This window comes from Hypanus sabinus, unplaced genomic scaffold, assembly GCF_030144855.1.
Source record: "Hypanus sabinus isolate sHypSab1 unplaced genomic scaffold, sHypSab1.hap1 scaffold_400, whole genome shotgun sequence".
Taxonomy (NCBI): Eukaryota; Metazoa; Chordata; class Chondrichthyes; order Myliobatiformes; family Dasyatidae; genus Hypanus; species Hypanus sabinus.
In genome coordinates, this window is record NW_026781285.1 from 126,267 (window position 1) to 144,108 (window position 17,842).

General features: G+C 44.8%; 1 protein-coding gene and 1 long non-coding RNA gene across 3 annotated transcripts in view; both read left to right on the forward strand.

Annotated features, from left to right (window-relative positions):
• The window catches only part of LOC132388766 (uncharacterized), a 137,697-nt gene that overhangs the window by 90,127 nt on the left and 29,728 nt on the right, over nucleotides 1-17,842 (forward strand). The window lies entirely within an intron of this gene.
• On the forward strand, nucleotides 5,326-17,511 carry LOC132388751 (zinc finger protein 420-like). Of its 2 annotated transcripts, none has more exons than XM_059961145.1 (2): nucleotides 5,326-5,368; nucleotides 14,741-17,511. In XM_059961145.1, exon 2 carries the CDS (start codon nucleotides 15,070-15,072, stop codon nucleotides 16,693-16,695), a length of 1,626 nt encoding a protein of 541 aa, XP_059817128.1. In that variant the 5' UTR covers nucleotides 5,326-5,368; nucleotides 14,741-15,069; the 3' UTR covers nucleotides 16,696-17,511. The 2 variants fall into 2 exon arrangements, with proteins under 2 accessions (XP_059817128.1, XP_059817129.1); XM_059961146.1 differs by lacking the exon at nucleotides 5,326-5,368 and adding an exon at nucleotides 8,200-8,373.

The window sequence follows — 17,842 nt, forward strand, 5'->3', positions numbered from 1 at the left end:
TTACATGGGGACGATCACTGAGTCTTCACTGCCCTCTGTGGTGGGGATTTACAGACATTCACCACCCTCGGAGTGGAGACATTTCCCCTCATCTCAGTCCCAGACAGACCACTCCTCTTTTCAGAGACTGGGATCCCTGGTTCAACCGGTAATGATGTTGTGCATTTCAATGTTCACCTCTCAGTCCTCGATTCTCTAAATGAAAGGGTTATCACATTTCATTTTTCTTCATATGATGACCCACCACTCCAGGGATCAGTCTGGTGAATCTTCATTGCACTCTTTATAACAAATACTCTCTAACCACTTTGTTAATCCTCTGTGGAATTAATTACCATCTTCTGCAGACCCATGTTGCCCCGACCACTCACCTCCCACCCCTGTCACTATTTCCACCGTCCCACCTCCCCCTCACCTGGATCCACCTCTCACTCCCCAGCTCTTGCCCCATCCCCACACCTCACCTCTTTTCTCTGACTATTTCCCGTCCACTCTCAGTCCAGAGGGAGGGTCTCGGCCCGAAATGTTGACGGTCCATTTCCCTCCACAGATGCTGCCCGACCCGCTGAGTTCCTCCGGCAGTTTGTTCTTTGGTCTGTATAACCCGTGTTAGTGTGGGGAGCGGGATTTTACACCATGTTCCAGGTACAATCCCAACAAAGCACAAATAATTGTCACTTTGCCCGGACCATTGGCCCCGCTTGCAGAGCAACAGTCTGCCGGTGTTTGCCCCCAATGTGGTGAATCCCTCTGCTCGACACCACCGTGGGCTCGGACATTTCCACAGATGAGCCCCTCCTGTCCCCACCGGGACAAACATCCTGTCCGCCCCCTCTCTCAGCATCTTCATCCTGTCAATAAAATCCCTCCATCCCCGGGGAACCGGCATCAAACCGACCGGCCGAGCGGTCTCCTCCTACCTCTCAGCGATACATCAGACTCCGGCCGCAGGAGACGCTTCACAAACGCCCCCAACTTCCCTCGGAGGGAAATGGAAATAAATCAGAAAGCGGACATTTACTTTGAGGTTTTCTCCGCTCTGAGGAGGCGGTCGGCGCTTGAGCGGGAGACGAACTCAGCGGGGTAACGCCCACTCGGCTTGTCCGCCTCCGTGACTGGTTGTAACCAGTGATTGACATCGCTTCGCACCAATAGGAATAGCGTAGCTCCTGAATCCTCTGTTGACAGCGGTGGGGGAGGGGCTGGTCACGTGATTATTAGCCCAGCCGTTAAACTGATAAACCTCGAGCACAGCAGCGCGTGGGTGACGTAAGACACCGCGCACGTGAGGGCAAATCCCGGTGTGGGGAGCCCATGTGTGACGTCAGGCGCGTGCGGGGAGGAGCTGTGTGACGTCACCTGTGGGAGAGCGCTGGCATTTAAAAGCACCTTAATGGACTTTTCAGTGGGACAACATTAATCACGGGTTTCATCACTGAATCCAGTGTTGTGGGATGTAAAGTCCCCTGTTATGTGTCCGGCTGTGCCGTGTTGTTGGTGGAGTGGGCAGCGTGGTGTTTGTCTCGATTCGGGTCACAACACCAGAACTGCCAGCGGAGTCCACACACAGTGTATTAGTCAACAGAATACACTGTGTGTATTCTCAAGTGAGGAGTCTGTGTGGAGATGCAGCTTCCCTGGAGGTGGACGAAAGAGGACACACCAACAGGAGGAACCAGCTGCGGGAAGACATGATTTTTCAGGTCTGATGACGAGCTGAATGTACCATAACCTTCAGACTGAATCAGAAAACCATTCTGAGGGTATTTGAAATGTGCGAAGCAAGGAGATGTGATCCTATGTCTCCATCAGACCCTCAGTGAGATGGTTCCAGTTATAACGTGCAGGGATTAAAGCACAGTGTTTGGGGTCTGATTTAATCACTGATTCTGACACAGTGAGAGGGTTAGTTTTGCTGTAAGGAAGCAACATTAATGGAAGAAGACACAGGAACTTCATCAGTTGCCAGTTGTTTAGCAGAAGTGACCAATCTCTATGCTACTTTGACAGAAACAGATATTCCCAGAGGTGAGAAAGGGGTGCAGTCTGGTTTATTTCAGGTTGGAGAGGGGTGTGGAGTTTTGAAATCAATTCCTTGTGGTGCCACCATCGTTAATTTACCATGTCCGGAGTGGTGGATCACACAGCACGGAAACAGGCCTTTGGGCAGCCATACCTGTTCTGACCATCCACTCACTGTCTACACTGGTCCCATTTATCAGCACTTGGTTCACAGCCGACTGTATCTCGGCAGTTTCAATGCTCATCCTCTTCGTAAGTGTTGTGAAGGGACCTGCCTCCACCACCACCTCGGGCAGTGAGTTCCAGATTTCAGCTACCCTGGTGACACCGGCTCCTCCGCTGCTGTGCGGGGTAGGGTTGTTTCCTTTGGAGGGGGGGGGGGGTCGATGTTATTGTTCCCTTTTGTCCAGAGGGGTGGGGTTTGTAGATTGATGATCGGGATGCCGTTCTTTTTTTAAGCTGGGGTTGGGGTGGGAGTTTGATTTTTCTCTCTGAACGACTTTTATGCTGGGACTCACAAACACGACAGCTCGTTAGTGCCGCTGTATCTGTCAGTTCACCAGCGCTTGAATGCCGCCGGTCCTTGAATGTGGAGGCGGAGATGCTGGAGAAGACAGCGCCCCACTCGCGACAAGGAGAGCCCGAACACGTGTCCATGTCCGTGATCTGATTGGATACATCGCCATGACGTTCAGAGCAGTGAGATATCATTCCCTGGATCTCATTTTGGAAGGGATTCAGTCGGCCATCGCAGATTCACCAACAGCTTCGCACTGGATAGCGGCCGTTCACCTGCTCCGTGTGTGTGAAGAGACTCATTCAGTGAACACACCTTGTGATGCTCCGGTGAGTTCACAATAAATAGAGGCCACATTTCTGTCCGGAGTGAGCAAAGAGTTTTATTCAATCATCCCAGCTGCTGCAACACCAGCAACTTCACATCAGGGAGGAAGTTCAAATCAGCTCCGTGTTAAATGTTTAACCATCACGGTGACTGAAGGCAGCTGCAGGTTCATGAGGGACTGTTACTGTCAGATTCTGCAGTTCTTGCGGCTGCTCATCGCACCCAGGACTGAACCCTGGTCACTGAGCATTGGAGGAGTCTGTTCTGCTGATGTTAGCCTTAAACTAGACTGGTGTTTAATATTGTGGAGCTGTGGAAGATAAATCAGCTCTGTATCAAATCCCGTGTCTTAGGTTCTTATCGTCTCTAACACACTCACAATGTACACTAGAGTGGCCACTCTGTCCATCTGGTCCCTGCCCATGTTTCTGTTCCATATCAGTATATTAAAATCTACCCCTGCCGTTCCCCTCTCACTCTCCCTGTGATGACAGGTTACAACTAGTCACCGCTCCGTGGGATAGGAGATTTCTCTTGAATTTCAGAGAATCATAGAAACCTACAACACATTACAGACGCTTTGGCCCACAATGTTGCGCCGACCATGTAACTTACTCTAGAAACTGCTTAGAATTACCCTACCGCATAGCCACCTATTTTCCTAAGCTCCGTGTACCTATCTAAGAGACTCTTAAAATACTCTATTGTATTCGCTTCTGCCACCATCGCTGGCAATGCATTCCACACAAACACCACTCTTTGCTTTAAAACCTTAGCTCTGACATCTCCTCTGTACGTACTTCCAAGCAGCTTAAACCTATTCCCCCTCGTGTTAGCCGTTTCTGCCCTGGGAAAAAGCCTCTGGCTATCCACACGACCATTGCCTCTCATCATCTTATACACCTGCATGAATTTCCTGCATGATTTTCTCCGGGCTGAACAAGACGATGAGCTCACTGTGGTTGTGACGTTGTTCAGGGCTCTGGACGAAGTTGGTTAAACTCCTTCTTCTCCGCTCTTTTCAATGTTTTGTGTAATTTTTACCTATTTTAAAGGACTGTGCCTCAGACAGCTGGCTTGTTGCAATTTTTACGTACCAGCAGCAATAGATCACTAACGGAGTCAGGTTTCGATGTTAAAACCACTCTCTTTATTAGTATCTACTCCAAATCTAAAAGATTGAACGAAATAAACAGCAATTAACGATGTTGTACGTATTCCAAACTATCAAACTTGGGAAACAATGCTTAAAGTCTTAAGATGGTAAAGTGGAAAAGTTCAGTAATCCACGGAATAAGTGAGTGAGAGGAGAGATTTGTAAATCCGCACGAAGATGTAGAGAGAAGGCAACTACGAAGAATTCCACACACATTCCACGCTGGGTGAACGGAATAACAGTCGCCGAAGATCTTATCCGTCGATTAGTTCCGAAATACACTTAGAAATATCACCAGGTGACAGTCACAAGAATATCTTCTTCGGGTGGTTACCACAGAACACCCCGATTCCGGGTAAGGGAAATCCACACATATGGATTATACGAAGTGACAGTCACACATTCGTTGTGCACTGCGTGCCGATGATCAACCCAATTTTTTGGGCATAGCAGTGACAACCTGAAGTCTCTCTCACTCTTCCTCTCCCTCTATCTCTCCCTCTCCTCCCCCCTCTGTCTCTCTGTCTCTGCTGCAGCGCCTGTGTGACGTCACAGAGCCGCCTCACTCAGGCACTCAAAGCGACACTCACAGTAAACGAACCTGCGGTCTCGTAACACAATGCACCTCTAAAGTCTGACAGCAGACTAGCGAGTGAATCTTCGATGGAGCAGAGTCAGAAACCAAAGAGTTGCCAGCCTGAGTCAGGCTTTGCGGCTCCAGAGAGAGTGAGTCTGGAGTTTAGGAGGAGGAGGAGAGGGAAGAAACAGACCAACAGGATATGGCTACAAAGGGAAGATCAGAAAAATTTGGAAACTGGTTGACCGAAAAAAAAGATTGTTAGTTTCTGCAAAATACTAGTGGGAATCAAAAGATCAGGCAGCAATTGTGGAAAGGAATAAATAAACAACTTTTAGACCGAGCCTCTTCAGCATGCCTAGACTGTGGACTCCGCTGCTTAGTTGCTACCTGAACTGCAGAGCTCCTCCAGCATTTTGTGTGTGTGCTCGTCTCTGTATTTCCAGCCACTGCAGAATCTCTTGTGTTTTATATCCACATTTTACTTTGGCATTAAATACACGTTGATATTGAGTATATTGTTCATGTGAACCGCTTCCTGCGTTAAAAAAGCTGCAGACTTTCTCTATATACCCGAAAAAAATGTGATATGGACATTGAACCGGTACTTCAAGAACTGTTTAATGGCACCGGTGTTACCCAGAAGGCTCTGCGCGAATAATTTTTATCAGGCGCTGAAGCAGATGAACTGCGCAAGCGTCAGGCTGATGACATCCCCGAGTATCACGCATGCGCGCAGCACACGAGGCTTTGAAAATGTCGGTTGCAGGTAAGAGTGATTTTCCGTGTTTTTATCTTAAACACCGACTTCGGGATAATTCCTCTGAATTTCGGACACCGTGACCAGCAACCCCGGGACAGTCCTGCCCTCTTCCCTCTCTCTCAGCCCCACGATCCGTATACGGGCCCCGGGGAGCTTCCGGCTGCTGAGGGAATGGGAACCGATGGATCTCTCAGACAGAGCTGAGCTCCAGCTATCTAAATGCAAGGATTAGGAACTCGGAGAAAGGGAACAAAACTTATCAATCACCCATCTGTGGACACTCTCTGGAGGTCCAAGATTCGTATGTTACACGACCGCTGGACTAAGTGTGTAAATGTAGGAACGGACTATGTTGAAAAATAGATGTGCTGGATTTTCTAAAATTGACTCCTTCTACCTTAGGCCACAAACTGATCTAGCACCCCTTTTATTTATATATAGCAGTATAACATTAGATGATTATCACCATAAGATTAAAGTTTAAATCTTAGCCTTTGTTTTAAATTAGTACTTAGTCTTTCCTGTGATTAGAAAATAGGGATAAAGTATGGTGAGGTACAATGCTAGTATTGTAGATTAGCAAAGATTCTACTTTGGATTGGACTTCCAGAGCACAGTTAGTGGATATCCACAGGACAGTACTGTCGAAGACTAAGACAGTACTTTCAAATAGAATTGGAAAGGAAATGAGAGTGAATTTTTGCAGTGATGCAGGGCAAGAGAAAAGGATTGGAGTTGAAAGGATAGTTCTGGTTGATGATCTCCTTTCATGCCAACAATATTTTATAATAATTATTCTGTGATTCTGTGTGAAGCTTTCCCTGGTCATTTGCCAGCTCTTCTTGTGATTCTGCTCCTAAGTGTGAAAACTTGGGGAAGTGAGTTTAAAATTATGCCATCGAACTGGTTGTAAGAATGGATCACACCTATTGGTCCTCATTTGCTTTATTCAGAGCCTTGTCAATAGCATAAATAACTGAATAAACATTTCATTAGAACGGGGTGGATTAAACAATATATAGGATCTTTAAATTATACCCCTTCCCACTTATTATTTTCACTGGAAGAGAGATGTTGAAATTCTAAGTAATCCTGACTAAAGTGTAATATGGTTTTAAAAAAAAAGCTCAAGGTCAAATAAGTGTGAACCATCTTTCGAGCATTTTATAGGAAGGGACATTAAAGACATTCATCATTCATGCTGATTTTTCCTCCCAGCACTGCTGCAAATACACAAACCACTCCAGCTCCCTTCAGATCTACTCCATGCTGTGCCTGATGAACCAGCCAAGTTTAGCAGTTCACCATCTGTGGGAAAAATTGAGTACAAATACCTAATAAGTTTGGGATGTGTACATTTGTCTCCCAATTTATGATGTAGGAGCATTGATATTATGCTGCTTTGTGCGTAAAATATACAATCCTCTTTGTTCAATTCTTTATTAGCTAGTGAACTTGCAAGTTTGCTTCATGGAGTTAAGCAATTTAATTTTAAACAACAGCATGAATTGATAAATGTTACCAATTTTAAATAGCAAAAAGTTTATAGTATTTTTTTCCTGGGAAAAAATAGAAGGGGGAAAAAGAAGACTTTTGGTCTGAAATTTGAATAGTGTTATGATGTGACTGCATTTTTCGAAAGAAAAGAACAAAAATTGTAGTTATCCAAATGCAGAAAGGTTGATCCTATGTTAAACTTGTGAATTACGATTAAGAGATCCAAGATAATGTTAATTTAATAAAATAATTTAAATCCAATTATTGCTTTAAATCTACACTATACGTTCAAGAATGCATTTTAGGTAGCTCAACACCTCATGCAGGTCAGTCAGGTATCTCTGCTCCCTTTAAACTTGCACGTTTCTGTTTCCGAGATGCCTTTGAAACTTACTTTGACCTTATTTTCTGAGCTTCTTTTAAACTTGCAGGTTATGTGGAATGCATCATTCTATAATGTGATGTCTAAAAACAGTGATTTGGAAGTGAGGTATGATGTATTAATAAGAGAACATCTAATAATACAGAAAATCTGCTGGTCCGACACCCAAGACCCAACCAGGGCAGGTTCACTAAGTTTTACTGTGGTTCGTCACATGTTTGGAGGGCTGTCGCCTGAAAGTAATGATCATTAATCACCATCAATGTCACATAGTTCACACTAAAAATAAAAGCACAAGGGAGAAATCGGCCTCTGCAGCACCTTTTTTTCAGAGTGCTCAGTGGCTCATTTGAAATCAGGTACAGAATTTACCTGCACTTCTGATGGGAAATCTGTTGGATGTGTTTCTGACAAACATACACCCAAAAAATGTAATGAGTCAATGCACCAAGTGGATTGAACTCCAGCACTTTTGAACAGTGTGTTTCAGCCTATTCTGTTTCAATCTTTATGAAATGTGAAATAATATGAAAGGTCTAGAACAGGGGAGGGCAATCTTTTTGACATGTGGGCCACAAAGGGTTCTGAAATTTGACAGGGGGGCCAGACCAGGAGCAGATGGACGGAGTGTTTTGGTAATACACCTCATAAGAGAAAATAAAATATCATGGGATATGTAGAAAACATGTGCTTTAATTTCAATTGAAAATGAACAAATGCATTACAACAAAATATCTGTCTTTGAAGTCCCATGGTATTTAGCTATTTATTGAAATGACTTTTAAAACACTGAAAATTAAATTAATAAAATACAGCTTTTTTAAATAGTAACAGTTATTATTTTAAAGCACTGAAAATTCTGTTATCCTTCAAGATATTATCATCATCACTCTCCTCCTGACTGTCTTTCTTTCAAAACCGGTAGGAGATGCAGGTCTACTTGTCCTACTCCTTCTTATTCAATTGTCCACTGTGCCGAAACTCAACAGCGACCAGCACAAAGACAGAACAATGCCAGCGTGCCAGTATGCGGAGCGCGTTATTTGATCTGGAGCGCATTTTTTATTTTGAGAACGTACGTGCACCTGCGTACTACTCGTGTCCATCACTTAACAGGAATGACATGTAACATGTAAGGATTATTGAAAAAAATATTTTCAAATGCATTTTTTACATAACACAACGAAGAAACTTATTTTTAATTTCAGTGGGAACAGTGTTGTTGGTCTCCCTTTTTAGTTAGCGCATCAAAGTCTGGATTTAGTTTTGTTGTGGCGATTCTCAGGATGGATCTGAGGGGTTGGTCAGTTAACTTGGATCTGTGGCTGGCTTTGTTGATGTTCATGACGCTGAACGCCTGTTCACACAAATAGGTCGAGCCGAACAAAGAGTAAAGCGCAAATGTGGAGTAATACGCTGCACCTCAACAAAGGTCAATGTATATAGAGTGCGTCATCTATTGGGAAAACGCCAGAATTGCGGGGAAAATACGTTAACATGGTTTATTAATATAATTTCATCAAGTTCTGCAGGCCGTAGTTTGCCCATGCCTGGTCTAGATCTTGATAGAAGGCTAAAAGATTACGAGAGGCATAGACAGGGTGGATAGTCAGTACCCGTTTCCCAGGGCACCAACAGCAAACACCAGAGGGCATATGTATAAAATTAAGGGAGGAAAGTTTAGGGGAGACATCAGGGGTAAGTTTTTTTTTTCACAGAGGGTTGTGAGTGACTGGAATGACTTGCCAGGGGTGGTGGTGGAGGCTAAAACATTAGGGGTATTTAACATCCTCTTGGACAGGCACATGGATGAAAGAAAAATGGAGGGTTACGGGGTAGTGTGGGTTTAGTTCTTTTTTTAAAGGTTTATATGGGTTGGCACAACATGGAGGGCTGAAGGGCTTGTACTGTGCTGTAGTGTTCTATTCTGTGGCTCTAAAATCTTTTACATCACCAGTTGAGAAAATCATCTTTGTTCTACCTCCAATCACAAAGAGGAAATCTGCAGATGCTGGAAATCCAAGCTACACACACAAATTGCTGGAGGAATTCAGCATTAGTACTCTTTTCCATAGATACTGCCTGACCTGCTGAGTTCCTCCAGCATTTTGTGTGTGTTGCTTGTTCTACCTCCTCTCGGTCTGCATTTTTCTACCAGTGAGAACATGCTTCCACCAATTCTGTCTGGCTACATAATGATATCAAACACCTTTGCCCTGGCCAACGAGTAGCTTTCACATCACAAATGTGCCAGACTCCAGGGAGACAGACTACTGCCCTTAAAGGCAGTATTCCTTGGCATTACCATCACTGACTTCACCACTTTCAGTCACCTGGGTGAGACTTCAGGGGAAATACTTATGTACAATACTTTGTGTATTGTGGTGATGCAAGAGTTGCTGGAGAATTTTCAAATGGGAAGAAGTGGAGTGATATTTGGAAATCTGAAATTGAAAGCATCGTTTAGCAAGAAAATCACAAATAGGTGGTTTGCAAAAGCAGCGGCGAGTAAATCCTTCATTAACCTGTTACTTAGGTTGTATGAGAGTGCAGATGAACTCAATCAAGACTCAACCGGAGGAGATTAAAGTTCTTACTGACAGTGATTTGCTCGCTGTTGAAATGAATACCTCTCTATATAAAATTCAGTTTGCACATGTTGTTGTCACTGGGTAAAAATTGTACAGCACAAGGTTTTTGCACACACTGGTCATTACAAATTAGAGGGGACATTGGTGGGAAGGCGGGGAGACCTCCAGTGTCCCTGACGCCCTCACGTAGAAGGTGTATATCCAGCTGCACTTTAAGGAGTTGGAGCTGGAAGTGGATGAATTCCGCATCATCTAAGCGTCAGAGGGTGTGATAGGTATGACGTGCAGAGAGGTGCAGGACACAGGAAACTGGATGAGAGTCAGGAAGGGGAATGAGGTTAAATAGCCATCGCCGAGTACTCTTGTTGCTATCCCACACAACAACAGGTGGACACTTTAGAAACTGTTGGGGGGAATTACCTGGCAGAGGAAAGTCAAAGGGGTGATAGGGGATTTGTTAGTTAGTGGAACAGAACTAGAAAGGGATGAGTATCCTAGTGGCAAGGCTTGCTGGTACTCCCCTGCGGGGTGGGTGGTTAAACTAAAGTTGCAGAGAGGATTGGAGCCAGAATGACAGAACAGATAGTGGAGAGGTTGAATTGAATCGAATTGACTTTATTACTTACATTCTTCATACACGAGTTGTAGAAATCTTTATGTTACGTCTCTGTCTAAATGTGCAATGTGAAATTTATAATAGTTTATAATAAATAGTATGTACAACAGGACAGTCCGGATAAATAAAAGTACAATTGTATCAGCATGAATTAATCAATCAGAGGGCCTGGTGGAAGAAGCTGTCCCTGGGCCTGTTGGTCCGGGCTTTCTGGCTGTGGTACCGTTTCCCAGATGGTAGCAGCTGGAACAGTTTGTGGTTGGGGTGACTCTGGTCCCCAATGATCCTTTTTACACAGTGGCCCTTTTTACACACCTGTTTTTGTCAATGTCCTAAATAGTGAGAAGTTCACATCTACATATGCGCTGGGCTGTCCACACCACTCTCTGCAGAGTCCTGCAACTGAGTGAAGTACAGCACCCATACCAGGCAGTGATGCAGCCCGTCAGGATGCTCTCAATTGTGCCCCTGTAGAAAATTGTTAGTATTTGGGGCCCCATCCCACACTTCCTGAACCGCCTGCGGTGAAAGTGGTGCTGTTGTTCCTTTTTCACCACACAGCCAGTATGTACAGACCAGGTGAGATCCTCGGTGTTGTGTGTGCCAGGGAACTTAAAGCTGTTCACCCTCTCAACCCCAGATCCTGGGTCAGCCTGTCTCCATTTCTCCTGTAGTCTGCAGCCAGCTCCTTTGTTTCAGTGACATTGAGGGCAAGGTTCATTTTTGACACCAAACAGATGTCATTCAGACCTCAGGACATGAAATTATGATATTGTAGCCATTACTTGGACTTGCTTGCGCCCAACAGTCTGAGGGATTTCAAGGAACAAATCTGTAGAGAGATTGCGGACTATGCCAAGAAACAAAGGTTGATAAAGTGAATGATTTTAACTTTCCGTTTATTGACTGGAATCCTAGGCTGTAAAAGGACTAGATGGGGTAGAGCTTATCAAATCTACCTTAATCAGTATGTAAAATTCCCTATGTAGAAGTGTGCAATAAGCTATTGGGAAGTGATCTAGGGCGAGTGACAGAAATTAGTGTATGGGAACACTTTGTATCTACTGATCATGAGATTCCAAGTAAATACAGAAAAGCAGAGGCCTAGACCTCTCTTGAGATTCTAAATTGGAGAAAGGCCAATTTTTATGATATTTGCAAGGATTTGACAAGCGTTAATTGGGACAGGATGTTTTTTAGCAAAGGAGTACTTGGTAAGTGGGAGTTCTTCAGAAGTGAAATTTTAAGGGTGTAGAGTTTGTATGTGTCTGACAAAATAAAAGTTGAATGGTAACTAGTGCAGGGAATCTTGGTTTTCAAGAGATATTGAGGCCCTGGATAACTTGTTCCTCTAAATGGCGCGGACTGTTGGGTGCAACCAAAACTCATTAATGACAGCCATTTCATAATTCCACTCCCGAACTCATCTGACTTTCCTTTAGTTGTCTTCTGTTGGATTCTAAAAGCTTCCTAATGGTCTTTTGCTCTTTTGTTTGCCCTCTCCTCTGCTTTTATGTTGGTTTTGGATTCTCATTTAACCCACGGTTGTGCCCTGCTGCCTTTCCAATGCTTCCACGTCTTTGGGATGTATCGATTACTCAGCTCTCGAATTGCTCCCAGAAACTCCAGTCATTGCTGCTCCATTGCCACTCCTACCTTTTCCCTTCCAAACAAGTTTGGCCAGCTTCTCTGTCACAGAAACATGGAGAAGTTCAGTACAGAAACAGGCTATTTGGCCCATCTAGTCAATGCCAAAAACATTTAATCTCTCTAATGCAACTACCTGCACCGGGATCATCACGCTCCGTACCCTTACCATCCAGGTACCTGTCAAACTTCTCTTAATGGTGAAATCGAGCTCATATTCTCCACTAGTGCTGACATCTCATTCTGCACTCTCACGACCATTTCAGCAAAGAACTTTTCCAAATGTTCCCATTAAACTTTCACCTTCCCCACTTACCCATGACCTCTGGTTGTCATCCCACCCAACCTCAGTGGAAAAAGCTGCTTGCATTTACCCTATCTATACCCTCATAATTTTGTTTACTTCTAACAAATCCTCAGAGCAATGTATAATTTCCTTGTTTATGTTTGGAGCCTTTTTTAGGTGTATAAGATGATGAGGGGCATTGAGTGTGTGGATAGCCAGAGGATTTTTTCCCAGCGTTAAGATGGCTAACAGGATGGGGCATAGTTTGAAGGTGCTTGGAAATATATGCGGAGGGGATGTCAGGGGTAGGTTTTTTACACAGAGAGTGTTGGATGTGTCGAATGCACTGCCAGCAGCGGTTGTCGAGGCGGATACAACAGGGACTTTTAACACTCTCTTAGATAGTTACATGGAGCTCAGAAAAATAGAGGACTATGCGCTAGGGAAACTCCCGGCAGCTTCTAGAGTAAGTTACATAGTCGGCACAGCACTGTGGGCCAAAGGGTCTGTAATGTGCTATAGATTTCTATGATTCTATGAAATTCAAGGGAAATCTCCAAACCCACGGAGTGGTGACTAGTAGTGAATAGTGGGAAAGTTACTGGAACGTATGTTCAGGAACCGGAAATATAAGTATTTGGATAGATGTGGACTGATTAAGTATAGGCAGCACGGCTTTGTGCATGGTAGGTCATGTCTAACCAATCTCATGGAGCTACTCGAGGAAGTTATCAGGAAAGTGGATGAAGACAAGGCAGTGGATGTCGTCTACATGGACTTTAGCAAGGCGCTTGACAAAGTCTCATATGGGAGGTTGGTCAAGAAGTTTCAGTCACTCAGCATTCAAGATGAGATAGTAAATTGGATGAGACACTGTCTTTGGCAGAAGCCAGAGTATGGTAGCAGATGGTTGCCTCTCTGACTGGAGGCCTGTGACTAGTGGTTGCCACAGGGATCAGTGCTGAATCTGTTGTGGTTTGTCATCTAGATCAGTAATCTGGATGATAGTGTGGTTAACTGGATTAGCAGATTTATGACTGGTGGTGTAGTGGACAGCGAGGAAGACTATCATGGCTTGCAGTGCAATCTGGACCCCCTGGGAAAATGGTTTGAAAAATGGAATTTAATGCAGACAAGTGTGAGTTGTTGCACTTTGGACTGACCTACCAACAGAGGTCTTTCACAGTGACTGGTCGGGCACGGAGGAGTGTTGTAGAAGAAAGGGACCTGGGAATATAAGTCCTTAATTCACTGAAAGTGGTATCACAGTTAGATAGTGATGGAAAGAAAGATTTTAGCCCATTGGCTTTCATGAACCAAATACTGACAATAGATGGATATTATGTTGACTTGTAAAAGAGGCCTAATTTGGAGTGTTGTGTGATGTTTTGGTCACCTACCTACAGGAAAGATTTAAAAGAGTTTCAGAGATTTCAGAGGAAATTCACAAGGATGTTGCCAAGTTTGGAGTACTTGGTTATAAGGAAAGATTGAACAGGTCAGGACTTCATTCCTTGGAATGTGGAAGATCGAGGTGAGATTTGATTGTGGTAGAGGGGCACAGATAGTGTAAATGCAAGCTGGCTTTCTCCACTGAGATTGGGTGGGACTTCAACCAGTGGCCAGGGGTCAAGGGTGAAAGGTGAAATGTTGAGGGGAACATGAGGGGAATCTTCTTCACACAGATGGTCATCTAGGTTTGGAATGAGCAGCCATCCCGAGTGGTGCATGCGAACTCGATTTCAACATTTAAGAGGTTCATGTAGGTACCTGGATGGTAGGGGTGTGGGAGTGGCAGTTTAAATAGTTCAGCACAGACTAGATGGCCCAAAGGACCTGTTTCTGTGTTGTAATTTTCTACAAGAACCTGAAATATTACAAAAATTCACTCTAACCCCTTTTAACCGCTGTGCGGACCAACCATTCATCTCAGCACGAGTTTTTTTTTTATATGGTGTTAAAACTGTGGCAGTTTAAGTTAATAATACATAAAAGAAAATCCTAGGTGCACATCCACAAAGACAATTTGCGTGAGACTGTTTCAGTTACTGTGGGGCCAGGCACCCATACTGCTCAACAGGAACAGGGAATAATACCAACGGAGAGAGTCAGACTGAGCCAGGTCACAGATCGGAGGCGGCAGAAATGCCCCATTGTTATAGAGACAGGAAGAGTATCAGGGAATTGATGGTCATTCCAGGTTCCAGCACTCTGCCCAGTCAAGAGATGATTTCTCTGTCCAACTTGGGTTGAACATCACTGTAACAGTGTGATACCAGATCAAACCTTGGCAACTCAAGAATTCTCATCTGAAATGTGGTCCTAAATCCATTGATGGATTTTGTAAATCTTTTCACAGGATAAAAATGAGAAGGAATTTGTCACCGGGAATCTCAAACACAGTCCGCCAGTTTTGCTGTCTCTGTCTGGATATTTAAGAAGTGGAGCAAGGATATTCAATCAACCATCCTTCCTGCTCAGACTGTGGGGAGGGATTTATTCGGTCATCTCAACTGAAGGTACATCAGCAAGTTCACACTGGGCAGGGCCATTCACCTGTTCTGTGTGTGAAAAAGGATTCAGTTGGTCTTCCCGCCTGTGGACACACCAGTCAGTTCACACCACACCGGGCGGAGGCTGGTCATCTGTTGAATTTCTGGGAAAGGATTCACTCAGTCATTTGACCTAATGGCTCACCAGCAAGTTCACACTGGGGAGAAGCCGTTCACCTGTTCAGTCTGTGGGAAGGGATTCACTCAGGCATCCAACCTACGGAGACATCAGCGAGTTCACACCGGAGAGAAGCCATTCACCTGTTCAGTCTGTGGGAAGGGATTCACTCAGACATCCAACCTACGGAGACATCAGCGAGTTCATACTGGGGAGAAGCCATTCACCTGCTCAGAATGTGGGAAAGGATTCAGTGAGTTATCCAACCTACTGGTACATCAGCGAGTTCACACTGGGGAGAAGCCATTCACCTGCTCAGAATGTGGGAAAGGATTCAGTGAGTTATCCAGCCTACTGAGACATCGGCGAGTTCACACTGGGGAGAAGCCGTTCACCTGCTCAGAATGTGGGAAAGGATTCCGTGAGTTATCCAGCCTACTGAGACATCGTCGAGTTCACACTGGGGAAAAGCCATTCACCTGCTCAGAATGTGGGAAAGGATTTACTGATTCATCCACCCTACAGAGTCATCAGCGACTTCACACTGGGGAGAAGCCGTACACCTGTTCAGAATGTGGGAAGAGTTTTACTCAGTTATCCCAAGTACAGAGTCATCTGCGAGTTCACACTGGGGAGAGGCCATTCACCTGCTCAGACTGTGGGAGCAGATTCACTCATTTATCCAGCCTACAGAGACATCAGCGAGTTCACACTGGGGAGAAGCCGTACATCTGCTCAGAATGTGGAAAGGGATTCATTCAGTTATCCCACCTACAGAGTCATCAGCGAGTTCACACTGGGGAGAAGCCGTTCACCTGTTCAGAATGTGGGAAGAGATTTACTCAGTCATCCCAACTACAGAGTCATAAGCGAGTTCACACTGGGGAGAAGCCGTTCACCTGCTCAGTCTGTGGGAAGAGATTCACTCATTCATCCACCCTACAGCGACACCAGCGAGCTCACACTGGGGAGAAGCCGTTCATCTGTTCAGTCTGTGGGAAGAGATTCACAGAGTCATCCCACCTATTGAGCCATCAGCGAGTTCACACTGGGGAGAAGCCATTCACCTGCTCAGTCTGTGGGAAGAGATTCACTGATCCATCCAGCCTACAGAGTCATCAGCGAGTTCACACTGGGGAGAAGCCGTTCACCTGTTCAGAATGTGGGAAGAGATTTACTCAGTCATCCCAACTACAGAGTCATCAGCGAGTTCACACTGGGGAGAGGCCGTTCACCTGTTCAGAATGTGGGAAAGGATTTACTCAGTCATCCGACCTACAGAGTCATCAGCGAGTTCACACTAGGGAGAAGCCGTTCACCTGCTCAGAATGTGGGAAGGGATTCACTCAATATTCCACCCGACTGAGACATGAGCGTGTTCACACAGGTGAGAAGCCGTTCAATTGCACAGAATGTGGGAAACGGTTCACTCTGTCATCCCACCTTCTGGAACACCAGCGAGTTCACACTGGGGAGATGCCGTTCCCCTGCTCAGAATGTGGGAAGAGATTCACTCAGTCATCCCACCTACAGAGTCATCAGCGAGTTCACACTGGAGAGAGGCCATTCACCTGCTCAGACTGTGGGAGCAGATTCACTCATTTATCCAGCCTACAGAGACATCAGCGAGTTCACCCTGGCTAGCAGCCTTTTACCTGCTGAGAATGTGGGCAAGGATTCACTCAGTCATCCCAACTACTGGCACTCCAGTCAGTTGTTATGAATCCCTAGGTTTTGTTTGCTGTGGACTGTCATTTTAAGAGAGAGAGATTAAGAAGGTGAATCAGTCTGATTTGCAGCTTGTTTACATCACTCCCAGCTTGTTTAGTTTTAGCTGAGGACACAGACACTCAGAGTCAGGAGATGAAGGAGGAAAAATGGAAGGATCTATACAAGGGAAATAGGTGCCAAGGGTCACTGTTTGGAATTTCCCTATGCCCACAAAAGTGGGTTAATTATCGATTCAGCGTACACAAATGTGTGGTTGTCACGTCGTTTGATCCGTATGAGTGGATCTGATTTGGGGTATCCTATGAAGACCACTGATGTGTTAACCCTTGCCTGTGTGTGGTGTGGTAATTCATTTGAAGACGATACCCCTTGTGACAAGTCACTTTGGGTGATAATTAGTATGTGGATTTGGAAGGATGACAGATAAAATCTGCAGTGACTGTTCTCTTGTTTTACCACCATGGAACCTGTGGAATTTGACATAATTGCCTTCCCTTTACATTTACCCTGGATTACAAATATCTCTCTCATCAGTTATTCCGTGGCTGAACTGAACTTTCATAATTTACCATCTCAAGACTCCAGACCTTGGTTCCCCCATGCTCAATAGTTTTGGATTTATACTTACACACATATATAAACATAACACTGTTAACTTTTGTTTATCTTGCTTAAGTTACTATATTATAAGTACATTCTAATAAAGGTAGTTTTAACATCAAAAACAGATTCCTGCTGTAGTCTCCACGAGGAAATCTGCAGATGTTGGAAATTCAAACACACACAAAATGCTGGTGGAACACAGCAGGCCAGGCAGCATCTATAAGGAGAAGCACTGTCAATGTTTCAGGCCGAGACCCTTCGTCAGGCAGTCTCAGGCAGTCCTGACGAAGGGTCTTGGCTTGAAACGTCGACAGTGCTTCTCCTTATAGATGCTGCCTGGCCTGCTGTGTTCCACCAGCATTTTGTGTGAGTGTTGTTTCAGGTGTAGTCTATTGGTGCTGATTTGATTCAAAAGCTTTACAATTCATAACAAAATTGGGGCCTGCATCCGGGATAT

Coding starts and splice junctions, on each gene's coding strand:
- LOC132388751 (XM_059961145.1), top strand. CDS start 15,070: ATGGCTCACCAGCAAGTTCACACTGGGGAGAAGCCGTTCACCTGTTCA.